We start from the raw sequence: 17,307 nt of genomic DNA, 5'->3' as shown, positions 1-17,307 counted from the left end.
TAAGGCTTTGCTGAATGGAAGCTGATCATGCACCTTGAGCAATGCATCATCCAACTGCAGAGGAAGTGCCATTAATAGATTTCACATCATTTTCTACACAGGATGTAACATCCTACCAAAACTGTCTTGAAAAGAAGAAACCCAGCAAGAGGACTCATTTCCATCACCCATCTGTACATTAAATTACTTTTCTGGATTTACTATCATCTATCTGAACAGAAAGTGGCATCACTGGATTTCCCATCATTCATCTGCACAGGAAGTGGCATCACTCCCTCCTCCCTACCAGGACCTACTTAATGGCTGCTGCAGTGCAGATGTGACACTGGCATGCCAAAGGCAGGCTCCTATGCTTCCTTCCATGCTGAAAAGCTCTGGTTCTCCCACCGATATCCCGTTGTGACCTTTTGCACCCTCAACCCCAACAATCAGTCCTCATGATGCTGCCTGGCTGCTCCACACAACACCAAGGAAGCAATCTCCTGCAAGTTTCCATGTACTTACCCACATCTAGTACTCACTGCACCTGCAATGACAGGATCTAATACTCTTTCATACCCACACAGTCCTGAAACCACCCACACAACATTCTGCACTTGCATGCATATTCCTCAACCCCCTACTCACACACCAAACACACCATAGAGATCTGGGACAGCTGCATGACAATGCCCTGGACCTACTTCTCTTCACAAAAACCTGGCTGAATGCCAAATCAGCAGCTAACATTGTCATAGCCATCCATGCGTCTTCTTAATGACCAGGCAAGACAGACTTCACAAGCCCAGAGGTAGAATCAGCATCATCCCCATGAACACCATCAGCAGCACCACCTCTAAGGACATATGACTCTCCAGTAGGGAACAACTGCCATTCAAGCTCCACATCACAGCCAGCTAAACTATAAGTGTCACTCTCATCTACAGACCACAGGGACTGCACACAAACTTAACCAATATCATCACGGACTTCATTGCAACACTCACACTTGATGCTAGCAATTACATACTACTCAGAGACCTAAACTTCCACCTTGAAGACTACGTGACCCCAACTCAAAAGCAGAGCATCAAAGACCTTGGAAGCCACGTGCCAACCCAACGAGCAAAGGAATGTACTCACATTGCCACGAACCACCTGGACCCTATTAGCACCACCTTCAACAACATCTGAGTCAACGAGCCAGCATCAGTTTCCTGGCCAGAGCACCTCATCATAAAGTTCAACATCCCCTCCGAGTCCAATACACATGCACCACCCGAGACCAGCCCACTAAAACTGGAACAGCGTCTCTGAGAAGGACTGGAACACTGCTCTCAACACCTACAGACGCAAACACAATAACCTCCCCAAACCATCAAGAATTTAAACAACTGGATCACCTGCTACACCAATCTCTGCCCCCCTTAAAACATAACAACAGATGAAGATCTAGACCCTAGGCCAATTGGTACACGAAGGAACTCAGACTGACAGCAAGCCACTGCAAAAAGCTGGAGTTTATATGGAGAATGAGCCAGGACAGTGCAGGCAGGAGTATGTTCAAATCTGGAGGAGATACTACCATCAAATGATCAGAATCACCAAACACAATGCTTTGATGGACTGAATCAATGCCAGCAGCAACAGAAACAAAGAAATGATTGCCATTGTAAAGGATTTAACTTCACCAGCAGCTAACTTCAACTCGATTGTCGCCTCCCAGGTCTCTGCAACATTTTTTCTAAATTATTCAGTAACTAAATGACCACCATTTATAGCAATTTCAATCCAAAAGCAGACGTGACCGAACTCGTCAAACATCTTCCAGTCTTATCCAAAGAATCAATGCTAACCACATCGCCTCTCATCTCACCCAGAAGAAAGCACCACCACTGTGAAGATCATCAACTCAGGCCCTTTGGGATCCCTGCCGCTGCCACACCTACTCCAGAGGACTTCAACCCATCAGCATCATGCTCACGCCCATTCCTAATGCCTCTACCTATTCCGAAACCTTCCCAGATGCTTGGAAACACGCACCTGCCCTCCCATTGCTGAAGAAATCCTCTGCTGACCCATCAACACTTGCTGTGAGGAATGTGGTTTATTATATGGTGTAGTTGTACAACCTCACCTTGTAATAAAGGCACAAGTCTGTATCAGGGCTAGTCAGGTTAGTTTGGTAAACCTTAGCTCAGTCCTGGGTAGCTATGGCTCACAGCAGTCAGGCTTCATCAAAGGAACAAGTTTAAAGCATTAAGTACCAAAACAGTTGAATATGAAGAAAACACAACACAATACAAATCTGACACCGATTTATAAAAATAGGTTGCATTTGTATCTTTAGACAGACACCTCAATGACAAAATCCACCAGAGCATTCTGGAGATATGATTCTTTAAAGAAGAAATGAATCATAGCTTTTAACTAAGCACAATAAATCAAAGTAATCTGCACCAACTCGCAGTGTAGGGTTAGCCAGAACAAATAACTTGAAAATGGCTATACAGGGACTCTTGTGGGGGCCAACACAAAGCCATTCACAGGGTCCAATGAGGTCCAGTTGAAGAGTTACCTCATGGTAAAGTAGTTTCTACCTAGTTCCAAGGGGCATGGGCAAAAGGAAATAGGAATCAATAGAAGGTCCTGAAGCATGGGAAGCAGGATGCTGATGATGGTCAAGGATGCTGAACTGGTGCCAGGGTTCTTCCTGTGGCCACCTCTTGGTCCAAGAACATAGAAAGGTGCCTTTGGCTTCAGGAGTCGATGTCCCACGAAGTTAGGATGAAGCCCACTACAAAATCGGTTGCCACTAGTCTAGTGGTCTCCAGCTTCAGGAAAGCCAGTGTTTCCCTTTAACATACACTAACTTATGTGCTAAGTGACCAAACTGCACTCCGATTACTCTCCCAGGTCCAGCAGACTAGGATGCAATTTCTGAGGGTAGGGACTTGGTCTCCCAGGCTGAACCTTGGCGCCCAGCTGTGGTTAGGCTTCTTGGCGCTGGACTCTCAGAGGAGCAGGCTTATCGACTTTGGTTGCCCAGTAGCTGTTATAGGAAGTCTGCCTACTAACTCTTGGAGTCATTTTCTCTGTCTGGGGATCAGGGATGACTTTTCCACAAGCAGGACAGCACAGGCACAGTCCGCTCTCAGCTAGTCAAAAGTGCGGAAGGTGCAGTCCAGTATTTGGTGCACCTCCTCTTTTCTGGGTCAAGCCCTTTTCAGTCCTCTCTCAAGTGAAGACATGATCTAAGGTCTCAGTGGCAAATCAAAAGAGCAGTCTCTCTTGTGTGTCACTACCATTTGCCCTTTAAAAGCAGATTCCCCTTGGAAACTTGCCTTTTGGGCTCACACTCTGATTGGCCATCCTGCCAGGGTGGGGCTACACCTCTGCCCCTAGGTAGGTCCTTTGTGTTTTACACCTCTCCAGAAGCGGGCAGAAGGCATCTCGAGGACTGCAGCTTGTGTGCAACTGCAAACGGTCACTGGTGGTTTGGTTAACATAGTAGCAACTTTCTAAAGTCATGCACAAGTTACATTAAATGTAACTTGAGCTACATGCCGGGCCTAATGCAACAGTTTCTTTTATACCTTAAAGTATCATATTCAGAAATGAGCTGTCTGCATGTAATTCTATACTCCCCAAAGGGGTACTAGCCTTCCCATCGAAAAAACAAGAAGGCAGGGTTTTTACTATCAGTATATGCAAAGTTACCAAAACACATGCTCATCTTTTTAATATAATGCATCCCGCATTAACGGCTCAGTAGGTCTGTCTTAGTGGGTGATTTATAAATAACAAAAAGGAAGGTTTGGGCTTTGCATTACTTCTAATGGCAGTTGAGTTAGCAGTTTAAAACTGATCTAGCAGCCAGTAGTGGTGAGCCAGGAGTCACGCAATGCTTTGTAACAGTCATGTTGGCACAATAAGTGCTGCAGTTCACAAGGGACAGTTTCACTTGCAGGCTCTGGGTACCTCTGGTACCATATACTAGGGATTCATAAGTAAGTTAACTTATGCCAATTGTGGGTGAGCCAATAAGACTTATAAGTTGTAGAGGGTAAGAACACTGGCACTGACATCAGTTTGGGAGGACTCAGTGCACTTCCAGAGTCGAAAGACCAGCAAAATCAGTCCAAAAACTTGAGTAGGATTATGCAAAAAGAGGCCTTTCTCGCCAACTATAGACCGATCTTTCTACTATCAACCCGGCAAAGGCCTTAGGGACAATAAGCAATAGATGCCTCACTGAATAACTCCATGACCACTAACTCCTCTACACCATTAGTCTGGCATGGATGCCATCTGGATCACTCTGGATGAAGGAGACCTGATTGCCCTCATCATTCTGGACCACACCACAGAGTTTGACAGTTTCCCAACCCACCCTCATCTGATACCTACATGACTTTAGAATCCAAGGACTGCACTCCGATGGATCTGCTCCTTTCTGACTGAAAGGACCCGGTCATTCAGCCTGGCACCATAGACCTCAAATGCCTGTGACCTCAGCTGCAGTTCTGCAAGGGTCTATTCTGACCCCGATTCTCTTCAACCTACGCATGATGCATCTAGCTAGCATCTTCTGCTCTCCTGACATCAACATCCTCTCCTACCTTGGTGACATGCATCTCATTCTCTCCCTCACACCAAAACCTGCAGTACCCAGATCAAGTTCAGAACCACTCTCAACCTCCCACGCCACACTTACATCACATAACTCCTGAAGGAACTCCATTGGCTCCCCTTACACAAATGAGCACAATTTAAACTCCTCACCCACACCTTCAAGGCACTACATGAGACTAGCCGAGGATACCTGAACAATCATCTCTGCTTTCACAAACCTTCCAGACACTTCCACTCGCCTGGACACATACACATCCCATGCATATGAAAACGAGATCTGGTAGTTAAGCCTTCTCCTACAATGCTCCTAAAGAGTTGAAAGACCTACTGCTACACATAAGTACCTCTGCCTCACTTCTTGATTTCTGCAAGAAGATCAGGTCCTGGCTTTGAGTAGTCCCATAAGGCCCTCAGTTTGGCTAGACTCATCCCTGCTCACAGCCAGGATACCCTCCTTGCTGATAGTGTCCTCTACACATCTGTATAGCATAACATATCAACAAATAAAGAAACAGTGAATTCCAGAGAACAGCAACTCTGACAGACAACTACTGCCCCTCATCTTATCTGGTTGTATTTAGGAATGACAACTAAAAGAGCTTCAGAAGGGTGGGGCCTCTGTGCATCAGTATAGTAAATACATTTCTGCTGAAGATAACTGGAGCCCTTGCCATAGAACGCCTTATTTATGCAGCACAAAGAGTTGAAGTTGATCCTTTTCACAGTAGGTAACAAATAGATATCTCGAAGAGCAGCCAATGCAGATGATAAAAACTAAAATGTACAACCAGTCTAGCTGTGGCATTCTGAATATTCTATAGTCTTTTAGAAGCCCTGCTGGTGATCCAAAAAAATAAAATTACAATAATTCAGACAACTAAGAATAGTCGACTGAACCACCAACGGTTACATGGAGAAATCTAAACAAAAGACAACACCACTTCACTTCAGCAGCAAAATAAGGGAGGCCTGATGTGCACAGGAATGGTGGATTGGGGAGAAATTACAGCACAACAGCACTTCTGTCGTGTCTGCATTAAAGTTCAAGGAGGTATGAGCTAGCCAACAGGCTACAACCAGCACACAGTTCAGAGAGACTGCTCAGGGGCTAGACACTGTGTTGTCAGTAGAAATTAGCAATTGGATAACATCAGCATAGTTCATTAATTTAACCCCATATGATTGTACAGGTTGGGCCAGATTGCAGATATGCAAGTTAAGCTCAATAAAGAGCTTTAGGTACACACTGCTGTAGGGCCTTAAATGCAGCACAAAATGGAGGAGATGAAAAGTGTGGTAACTATTCTCCTCCAAAGACCTAACCTATTCAAGGGCAGAGTCCCGAATGCCTGGCCCAGCCAGCCTTAAAAGCAGTCTTTCATGTACTGTATATTGAAAGTAGCCGACAGATGAAGCAGCATCAAGATCAGTAGATGGCTAACATCGGTCAACCTTGCGAGGTCCAGGATACCAAAGCGGTTTTCATTCCATGTGGAGAGCAAAACCCAGTTGGATTGGGTCTAAGATGTTATCCTGCTCCACAAAGGTTAGAGCAAGCCTCTAGGGTATAGCTGGTTCCCCACATCCTTTCTAGCTTTTCTTGCCGATTTTGGCTTTTCCTCAGTGAATCATCGGACCATGGAACAGATGGACAAGCCCGCCCACTTATACCGAGGTTATGAACAGAAAGGACATTATCCAGATAGGAATTTATACATTCAAGTTAATTCTTGTAGTTAGGCTTCAATGGGCCATCTCCCAACAAGAATACCAAAGTTTCTAAAGGTAATCATTGGTCATCATTTTACCAGTGTCAGCTTCCCATTAATCCCAGTTTGAGCCTTGTTCCTCCTTTGATCCCTTTTCCAAAAATGAATTAGGAAATGGTCAAAACCAGAACTGAGGAACAATACTGGCACATATGACTATCTCCACAAGGGCGAAAATCATATCATGCATTTGACCCTCAGGGTTTGTGCTAGCAGAGACCATTCCATTTGAAGGAGGGCTAACGTAGCTAGCATGCCGATCAGATGTAAGGTCTGTGGGTTCTTAGGGAACTCTGCCCACACATTAAAATCGCCTAATAGAAAAAAACAGCAGTACAGGTAACTAATAAGGAGGCCAGAAAGCCTATAAGAAAAAATGCCATCAATGGAGGCTTGTTGAAAAGAGAATCCCAGTAGTTCAGACAAAGGAAGAGGTTTAACCATTAAAGGTTCAACATTAACCCTCTTTAAAGATAATAGCTAGCTTTCCACATCTCCTAATGGGGTAAGCTAAATGAAAAATGTTGTAGCCCTTAGGGCAGGCAGAGACCAAATCGGGTGTTGAGATCTCCGAATTCCAAAATTCAGTACCAAATAGCATGTATAACTTCTCTTTGACAATCAGCTTATATAGTTCCAATGCGTGCTTGAATGACGAACATTCATCGGTTAAAGATCGAGGTAAGCTGGCATCCTGCTTCACTGGTGAAGACTGGAAAAGACGCTGAACCACCAGGTCACTAATTTTGGTGGAAAACAAGCTGTTACGTCTGTCCTAAACCAGCTTCAGATCACAACACTGCACTGAGACAGCGCTACCAGAGGTCTCTGAATCCATTAGGTTCAGCCTTGATTCAGGACTCAATGTTGCTCTGGTGCTATTGGACCAGTCAGCAGCATTTCCCACATTGGCTCACAACATTTTGCTACACATGCAGAAACACCTGGAGGTGACTCTATCACCCTTAGGCCAGCTGGGCTCATTTGTGGAGAAACGGGAGCCGGTAGTATGGATGAAGCTCTTTTTCTCCAGGGCTAAACCTTTGGAATGGGGATCCCTCAGGACTCGTCCCTGAGCCCCACTCTTTTTTATATGACCCCACTGACATTTCTGGTTGAATCATTTGGCATTACGATCATATCATATGCAGAGGATACGCACCTCCTGCCAATTTATAGTGGTGACTCAAAGAGTGGAAAAGAAACATCTGCACTCTGCATGAAGGCTCTGCTTGACTGGCTCAGAGCTAGCAAGTTACAATGCAACCCAAACAAAACAGAGATCTCATTGTTTGGATTGAATCCTCTCCCAGGATGGCCCAATATTGTCCCCTTTTACCTGGTGCTGCCCCCGCCCACCCCCCATTCCAACAGCAGTGGCACGAAATCTAGGTGTTCTGTTTGACTCAAAACTTTCCGTTAAAGCCCAAGTTTTTGGCAGTAGTAAAATCATGCTTCTGGATTTGTGCATGCTCAGGAAATTCCTGAACTTCCTGCTTCACAAATCACAGGTCACAGTGGTAAGGGCTCTGATTTTACCTATACTATGTTTATCTATGTTCTGTACCTGGGTCTTACTTAGTTTATCGTCCACAAGTAGTCCAGAACACGGTTATTCGCCTACTTTTGTAATTTACCCAAACAATCCTCAGTCTCTCATTTTTGAGAGAACCTACACTGGCTACATGCTCGTAAGTGCATCATGTTTAAAACACTGACCCACCAAGTACTCTATAGCACTGGTCCTTCTTACTTGAATGAGAAGATGAAGGAGTACGGACCAGGAAAGTCACTGCATTCTAGCAAAGCTGGTTTGTTGACAGGCCCCCGTTTTAAAGAAAAAAAGAGAGAAAAGGGGTTCCTCCTTCACTGTCATGGCAGCAAGCATGTGGGATCAGAGGTCTCGTCATCTGAGATCAATTACTGATGAAGTTACTTTAAAAAAAAAGCACTGAAAATGTATCTATTTAAACTTTAGGGCCTGTGGGATCCACGTCGGAATCTGCCTCCCCTTCAACTGTTCTTGAAGCTAAGCGTCGGGGCACTCACTGAGTAGCCGGGTGCTATGCAAGAAGCCAATAGTAAGATGAGCTGTATGGTTGCTGCTGTGCACGTCCAGTCCTTGGAAAGGGCATAGATGGACTTACTGTTGGCGAGCAGGCTATGTGGATACACTACAGGCTACCTTAAACAGATGTCCTCTTGTTTGGATATGGCTAATAGTAACTAGAACACCGACCAGGATGGATGCCTGGGCACGTCCTGAATGCAAGAAGTTACAAAGGGGTTGAACTGATGAATTCTTTCCGACAGTCCGACCTACTCAACAATCAAAGTGGAACAAAATATACTTTCCAAACTCATCAAAGAGGAGCCACAAAACCAAATACTACCACAACCTACTTCAAAAATCAGATAGAGGAATGTTGTAGCGGCAGAGTAAAATCAGGTACTACAAGTCAGTTCCCCCAAGAATGGGGAATAACAAGAGGATCTAGGAATACTGGGTTCAATTCTGCATGTTGTTTCCTCTTCTTGGGGAAATATCTGGCCCACATATACTAAGCTTTTGCATCCGCTTGGAGCAGGTGGTAAAAAGTGTGGGCTTTTCTCCTTTGCTGTGGAGATAGAGCTCAAGGGGGAGCAAAAGAGGGGGAGCCAAAGAGCATAAGGGCAGAGAAAGTTTTTCTTCAGCTGGGGTTTTCTACTTTCTCATTCTGCTGCTGTTCGGGGATTGGGCACATCAGTTGCTCACAGCTCTTCATTTGACAAGAGGTCTGGTTTGTCAGGGCCCAGTAATATCAGTTCAAGAGTTTGCAGATACAATAATTCTGGGCCTTGAAAAAACAAAAAATGTATATTAGCCTAGAATAGTACCCGCACAAGGATACTGCACGGGGCATCTTGTAATGATGGTCATAGGTAGTTATCCCAGTGTACAAGCAAGATACATCACATGCAAACACCCAAAAGAATACATTAGACAGAACACTGCACACAATCCAGACACAGAATCTATTTACAATACCATTCAAATCTTTATTTCCACGAAAATGAAAGTCATAAAATGCACCATAGGCAATTCAATTTCAATCAAACAACTATACGATCAATGCGAAATTCATAATAGGCCTACAGGGGTCTTTAAAATGTATCCTCACTCAATAAAGAGCTATAACCAGTAACAGTAATAAAACGTATAATTCAATGTTATTGCAAACTAGAGACCTCATATTCCTAGCAGGGTACTCAATTCTGTCTGATTTTCTACATGGACAACAAAACCCAGGGGACTGCAAAGACTATACATCGCCTTCTATCGGATTTCAGGATTCTTAATGCATCGTTGTATTCCCTAGGTGACAGCAGAATGGTAAAATCCATTTCTTCCTTCAGCCCTGATAGGCTGGGTAGAAGAGGAAGGCGTGCTCGACTATTTATTTAGCCTCACTATAGCATGGGCACTGCCAGTCGACTGCCCTCACTTCTGGTGCACATTTATAAGTAAAAGACAGGAGCAGCAAAGTGCCATACGGGAACTGCAGATACAGCTTCCTAGTGACTACTGGTTCAATCTCATCTATAAACCGTTCTTCCAAAAAGTCATCTTTTAATGTGAGGAAAGCATCTGTTAAAGATCCCAGATTAAACTGCCCCTGCATAATTCCCTTTTTATAATGCCATTAATTGATCATTTAGAGGCCACACAAGCCTACCCTGGGGCAACCCATATTCTTTCATTCCCAATCATTTTAAGGGTCACTTTTATGATCCATTGTATGCTGCCTGACTCTGGAATGCGTAGTACTTCTTCTAGGCCCTGTCGATATGAGCACAGAAGTGGCCCAAATCCTTCTCCAATATAGGATAGGTCTTACTCCCATCCTATCAGAGAATGACCTAAGCCCCAGATCTAATCTAAGACGGACCAGAGAGGTACTACAAGAGCGACCCATCAATTGACACATTTATCGTTTTTTTTACTGCCACAAAGGCAGTCGCATCCCTATGGCACCACAGCTACGCACCATAAAGGGCTGCTCCTAGATCCGAGTGATTATAAATATGAAGTGCAGGGGAGATGGGGTGAAATTGAGTGCTTGGTGCATTTGTATTATTTCCCCAGTGGATTGTTCCAGTTTGAGTCTATACTGTGCTATGTGAGTGTTCCATTCAAGCTGCTATGTTAATATGATCCCAAGATAATCAAAGGTATGCACACGCTCCAATGGGGTCCCCCTAAACGGTGGATTAGGTCTTGTGGAGTGGCATGTTTTAAGGACCATGTACTCAGTTTTACCTATGTTCATTTCCAGTCCCCTTTGCCTGAAAATCAATTAAAACGATCTAAAATTCCTTGCAGTGACAATGGTGATTTAGAGAGCAAAAGGGTATCATCCGCGAACATTAGAGAAGGAACCCTGGTGTTTGCCGAACTTGGTGCATCATTTTCACATTGATCCAGGTAGGCAATTAGGTCATTAATATACAATGTAAATAGGGTGGGGGTGAGGACACAGCCCTGTCGTACCCCTATATTAACTGGAAACAGGACGGACAGTTTACCCAAGTGGTCACATCTGACTTGTGCATAATTGTTTTAATGTAGCCTAATGATAATGCTCAGAGGATATTGAGGAACGCCCATCTCAGCTAGTACCTGCCAAATAGAGGATCTAAGCACCAGGTCAAAAGCAGACTGAAGGTCTACAAATACAACATAGAGTTGCCTGCACCCTAGCAGGACCATTTTCAAGAAGAAGTGCTGGAGTCAGAGCACCTGGTCAATAGTACAAGTACGTTCTCAAAATCCAACTTGCAGTGGAGTCAAAATCTCTTTCGAGATTAGCCATTCCTCTAACCTATCAAGAATTATCCTACTAAATAACTTTTGGGAGCTATCTAGAAGGCTTATGGGCCTATAATTAGTCGGGAGAGCTCTCAGGCCATTTTAAAAAAAGAGGTATTATTTCTGCCGCACCACAGGACGGAGGGATAGATGCCCGTTTCATAATAGCATTAAAAATCAGTGCACAGTAGGAACTCCAAATATCAGTCTCATCCAGAAATAAGTCCCCCGGCATCTTATCTAGCATTGCTGCTTTGTTAGGGACTATTTCCTTGCACTGGCTGCGGCCAACAAGCTTTCCCATCGCCCCCACTCTCAATCTCTTTTCGCTTCTAAGACAGTGTTTTTATACACCCACCCTGGTGACTTGCATCAGTGATCTATTTTGCTGCTTTATGGCGTTGGTAAATGCTGCCTTGGCACTTCTACACTGCTTATTATACAAGGAAGGAGGCCTTTCCCTTACTACTACCTGCTTAATCTCCACAAAAAATAATTTCTCAGTCTTTGAAGCAACTGGTTATGTATACATTTAATCTTGTCCAGGGTCTTCCCTTGGTCCAACGACAGATCCAGCAATAGCAACCCCCCAATACCATCAGCTATTAACTTATAAATCTCCCCAACTGACTCATTATACTGCATCATTATACTTTGGTACACATTTACAAGGCCCTAGTGCCACCGGAGCATCGCTGGGCAGTACACCACATTTAAAAGGTGGCACTAAGCCATTTTCTGTGGCTTAATGCCACCTTACAAATGTGGGCCCCTACGGTGCAGCCTTGTGCGTCATAGGGGCGTGCAATGGGTGTTGCAGTGGGCATTCCCAAACGCTGCCGCATATTTACTAGAAAGCATAAACATTTGGCAGCACCAAAAACTAATGTCACAACAGGGCTGGCGTTAGCATGGCGCAACGAGGAGGAATACGTAGAAAGAGCAAAAGTACAGGAATTATTGTTAATGCGCGAGAAGGTATCCTTCACGTAATTCCTTCTGATCCACAAGCTGGGAAGGGACTGGCACACAGGGACAGGAGGAAGATTTACCAGAGATTGGCTGCAGCTCTGATGGATTCCATTGTCCCCACGTTTTCCCAGATGGGTGGCTTTAAGAGACGTAGGCCCCTCAGGATAACTTGTACTTTCAAGTTTTGCTGGAGCAAAGGTAGGCAAGGGCATCCATTCAGAAATCAAGATTGTGGGGTCAGGGTGGAGGCTGTCCAATATAGGTCTCAAGGGTGAAACTAGCCCTTAAACAATAAATTTTACATTGGCCTGTCCCTGATTGTCCTAGGGGCCATGCATGGGCCTTGTGCGGATGGAGTCTGTAATTCCTTTATGGCAGGCAGTTTGTGCTCAATTGTTACCCATGACAGGAGATAATTCTGCTGTTTATGTCCTTAATTTTTGTAATGCAATCCTCTTTCAGTTGTACTACCCAAGGATGTTTAGGCACAGATACTCCCTCAAGAACCTCCATATTTGATGGTGATAACTGCCCGAGGTAAAGAACGGGGGAAAGAAACTAGTTTGACTAGCAACCTCTGTAGTTTTGTTACATGCCACCTACCTAGGCTATTTGGCAATCACAGACTTTCATTGACCAGGGTCACATTACCAGCATGCACATGCCAACAAGGAGAGAAATGATGGACAACAGCCCTGGTGTATTGGCTGAGAAATGACCTGCAGTAACAGCTGGGGCAGTGCAGAGATAAGGGAAATGTTCCTTTCTGTTAGTTCAATTTCAGTACTTATACCTCCTATTGCCTTCTGTAACATCCAGTCTATCAAGCACATTTTTTCCATGTGAGGTGGAAGTAGAATGGCTTTCAGCTGGTTTTCCCCTGCCTATCTTCTCAAACACTGATGTTCAGAAAAAATTGAGCAGGCCCATCCATGTCGACAGGCATGGATGAGCCTGCCCTTGGCCTGGGCTTTGCCTGGGATCGACCCGTGCAGCTGGGTTGTCGTCAGTGCTATGTGGCACATTGGGAGACTTGCTCTTCCCCCATTCAGGTGTGGGTAGTGGTCCATGCCTAATTGTAAAGTGGTGCGTGGGACAGATAGTCCCCAAGTAAACACTGTTGTCTCCAGCGCAATGGGGTTGTCATCAGTTCTAAATATCGCTTGGGGAATCTTGCTCCTCCCCTATTCAGGTGCTGGTCTTCGTCAGCGCCTCCTGGCACAGTGAAGCGTGGGACAGGTAGTCCCGAAGATTACACAGTAGCTTCCCCAATTACAATATCAATAATCATTTTTGCCTTTGCCATCATTGCTAGCAACAAACTGCAACACAGAAGTACCGCACAGCACAAATATGAGCTAGAAACTTCACAATGTCTCCCTGCCACACACACACATTAATTAGAACATTCTACATACAACTTTTAATGACACAACAGGGATTTATCAAGGGCAAGAACTACTTAGGAGACACTGTCACATGCATTACATAAACAGTAATACCCAGCATCACACAAGACGGGTTTAACCAGGGTCAGCTCCTCCATGTGGGCAGAGGAGCGACGCCCTTCCCCTCCAACAGCGGCAGCTGTAAACCTTTTCCCAAAAAACGATCCTAAACTATGTTTATGATCGATGTTTTGGAAAAGGGGCAGGGCCACAGGGGTGACGAACAAAGAAGGGGAGTGCCCTCCACCTCAGAGCGCATGTGTGTTTGGCCGGTCGTCTAGGGCTGCCCAAACACATATGCGCACAGGGCTTGCTGGGCTGGAGAGAGCCTGCACAGGCTCCCAGTCTGCCTGGGAGCACCCTGGCTGGGTGCTCTCAGCCAATCCTGACGCTCCTTTCGGGCGGCAGGGAGCCTGTGCCTGGAGCATCCGGACGATGGAGAGGAGAGGAGCGGCTCGGCGCGGCAGTGGAGGTATGTTTTATTTTCTTTTGAAATTATTTTAAATTTAAAAATAATTCTTCTCCCCCTCCCCCCTGCGTGTGCCGCCCAGCACCTTTTAAATAGCGCAAGCAACGACTGGGTTTAACTACAAATTCCACTCGATATACCAAAATGTACCATTTGAAACATAGTATTGCTGCACGATTTATACCCAAGAAGTACAATGGAAGTATATGTACTGTGCACAATAGTGAGCATGGACAACCAACAGAGCTAAAATGGCAAAATAACAGCGGTTACCTCGATGCCTATAACATAACCTACTTCATCACAACAAGCATTTTCATATACCCTTCTCTTGCCATCCTATCCACCTGTTATTCTCACACCAGCTTGTGCAAATTATTCTCACACCAACTTGTGTGCCTTACCTATAATACCCCCCCTTTTTAACCAAGAATAGCTTTTTAATGTATGACAAACACTCTTGCTCCATATATCAGCATGTATTTAATGTAACTCAATGTGGAATGTAAACTTTTTAGATTTTTTTTCATGAACAATTCGAGAGCTGTACCTGGGCCTCCTCTGCAAAGATGGCTTTTCTGAAGCAAAGCTCGTTGAGAACAATGTAGAGGTCTATGTTCTCAATTACATAGACAATGTCAGGCTGAAAGTATTGAGATAATCTTCTGAGTTCGCTCTCTGAATATTTGGACAGCTTCGACTGAAATTCCTGGATGTCAGCTGAGAAAAGAAAGTACATTTTTCTTGTTAAAGGAGCTAAAGATTTTATTATTTAAGAGTTAAATACGTAATTGTACATTAAACATTTAATTTTACTGCAGATAACTTTAACTTAAATTTACAATCGAAATACTCAATTATATAGGCTGAGATAATAGGAGCTAATTGTCTTCTTACTAGAAGAAAATTAATTATCAATTCTAATGTAATCATTTATTTAATTAATTATGTCAAACTTTAGCAATCACATAATAAAATACAAAGGCCATAAGTACGAAATTGCATGTTTGCGATTTCCTAATAGCGAATTTAAGTGATTTGCTATTAGGAAATCACAAACTGTGATGTACAACAGTGCGTTTGACACTGTTAGCGATTCGTAGGGGGTCGCAAATGGACCTGCTTCATGAATATTCATGAGGCAAGTCGCAATTTGTGACCCATTGTGAATGGCTACAATCACAGGGAGGGTGGCCTGCTGGAGTCAGCAGACCACCATGTGTGTGATTGCTTTTTCAATAAAGGAATTGTTTTTTTTGTAATGCAGCCCATGGGACCACTGCCTGCTCTTAAAAAATGTTTGCACCCCTTGTCTGTAAAGGGGAAGGGGTCCCTTGGGGACCCCTTCCTGTTTGCGAATGGCTTACCACCAACTTGGTGGTAACTGCGAATGTTCTGCTACTGTAATACTTATTGCAGAACATTCCTGCATCCCCCTGCGACTCACTATTAGAAAGGGACGTCCTTGACACCCCTCTTCCTAATACAGACTCACAATTCTTTTTTGCAATTCGGTAATAGATTACCGAATCACAAAATAGCATTTGTACATCCCAAATTGTCTTTTGCGGTTGCAAACAGCTCGATTCTGTAAATCGGACCATTTGCAAATGCAAAAAACCTTGGTACATCTAGCCCAAAATGCTCATAAAAATAAAGTTTAAAAAATGTGATACGTCTCTTAGGCCCCGATTACAAGTTGCACGGCACTGACACTGCTAATCCTGCCCCTGTAAATACTAGTTATCATGCAATATCACCCCAACAGTATAGAGCAATTCCAAGTTAAATTATACCTTAAACCACAAAGAATGGGGAAAAACTGTGCAGACCAGTTTCTACCACCGATAATGCCATACAGACGTAAAGGGGGTTGGAAAGAAATGAGAAAGGCTGAAAAGAAAAGACAAAAAAAATGGCTGAGAGGCAGCATTCACCTTGGCTTTATAGTCTTGTCGCGTAGGCTCTCATTTTTCTAATGAGACTACTGGATTTCGAGCTGCAGAATCGCCTGCGGTGTGGGAGACTGAGTCTAACCCACTACAGGTGACATCTGTCACCCTAATCCAGGTTTTGCTTCGGCTAACTAGCAGTGCCTCATCCATAGCCAAGGGCAAGTATGACTGGGAAGCCAAGCGCATGACATAATTAATTTCTCAGGGAAACTGTAGTCACTCAGATCTCATCTGTTTCTCTCAGTTACACTAGTCTCACATACACAATGACAAACAGAGGCAGTACGTTTCAATAAAGTTTTAAAGAAGCATCTGCTTCTTAGATAGCAAAGCACTGCAATAACCAGGACGATATAGAATGACAAGATTAAAATTGTGACAAGGAGAGTAAAGCATAGAAATAACGCTACCATATTGTCACTAGAGTCAATAGACTAATTCCTACCTAGGCTTCTAATAGAGCACAGCATGTTAAGCTCTAAGTCTGCCCTTCAGGTTCCCCTGGGAAGACATCAACCCCCATACCTGAGCAAAGGCCTGAAGTCTGCATAAGCAGCTGTAGCAAAGCATTCAGCAACCAGCATACAGTGGTGGTTCTCTGGCTGGAATCTCCCTTTAACGTGTAAGGGACAAGGAAGTGTTTATATAATAAAACAGCTGATGTTCTGAGAAAATGTCCCTACGTAAGAATGTGTGTTTTTCTATGAATGTCAGAGACAAAACTTGTACCACGTTCACCGGCAACCTATCTTATTACAGCCTTGAACGAAGCACACAGAGTGAGCAAGAATGTCGTGTTTGAGAACGTAGTGCTGGCCTAGGCTAAAACATCTAGATGAAGAGAAATAAAACAAGACCACAAAAGTGGCTACTGTTAAAATAAAAAACAAAGTTGAATAAAAGATATCTAGGTTAAAGCCCACAGTGGCAGGCCTAGTATGCTAAAATAACATGCCTGGAGCTATAATTAAAATGTACAAGAAGGGTAGCTCCCACACCTCATGGATGTAACTATTTCCCAGCCTTTCATATCTGCCTACTGGAATGTGTTTTAAACAGGACGTGAATTGTAGTGTGGATATAGGCAGATTAATGACCCTATGTATTAACCATTCAGCAGACGGTATTTCAGCCACACTAAAAGGTAACTTTTCTAACTTTTCGATGTTTAGCATGACATAAGTCACATCTTTCATAGCCATTAGTTGTTGTTGTCGTGTTAAATTAAATG

The 17,307-nt window shown here is 44.0% G+C and overlaps 1 protein-coding gene across 1 annotated transcript in view; it reads right to left on the bottom strand.

Annotated features, from left to right (window-relative positions):
* Positions 1-17,307, bottom strand: part of LOC138268283 (NACHT, LRR and PYD domains-containing protein 12-like) — a 953,091-nt gene that overhangs the window by 726,253 nt on the left and 209,531 nt on the right. The window contains exon 3 of the mRNA XM_069217781.1: positions 14,672-14,841. Within this exon, the coding sequence (XP_069073882.1) occupies positions 14,672-14,841 (170 nt within the window). The remainder of the gene's footprint in view (positions 1-14,671; positions 14,842-17,307) is intronic.

The sequence above is a fragment of the Pleurodeles waltl genome, chromosome 12 (genome assembly GCF_031143425.1).
Source record: "Pleurodeles waltl isolate 20211129_DDA chromosome 12, aPleWal1.hap1.20221129, whole genome shotgun sequence".
In the NCBI taxonomy this organism is placed as follows: domain Eukaryota; kingdom Metazoa; phylum Chordata; class Amphibia; order Caudata; family Salamandridae; genus Pleurodeles; species Pleurodeles waltl.
This window is presented reverse-complemented; position numbering and strand designations above follow the sequence as displayed.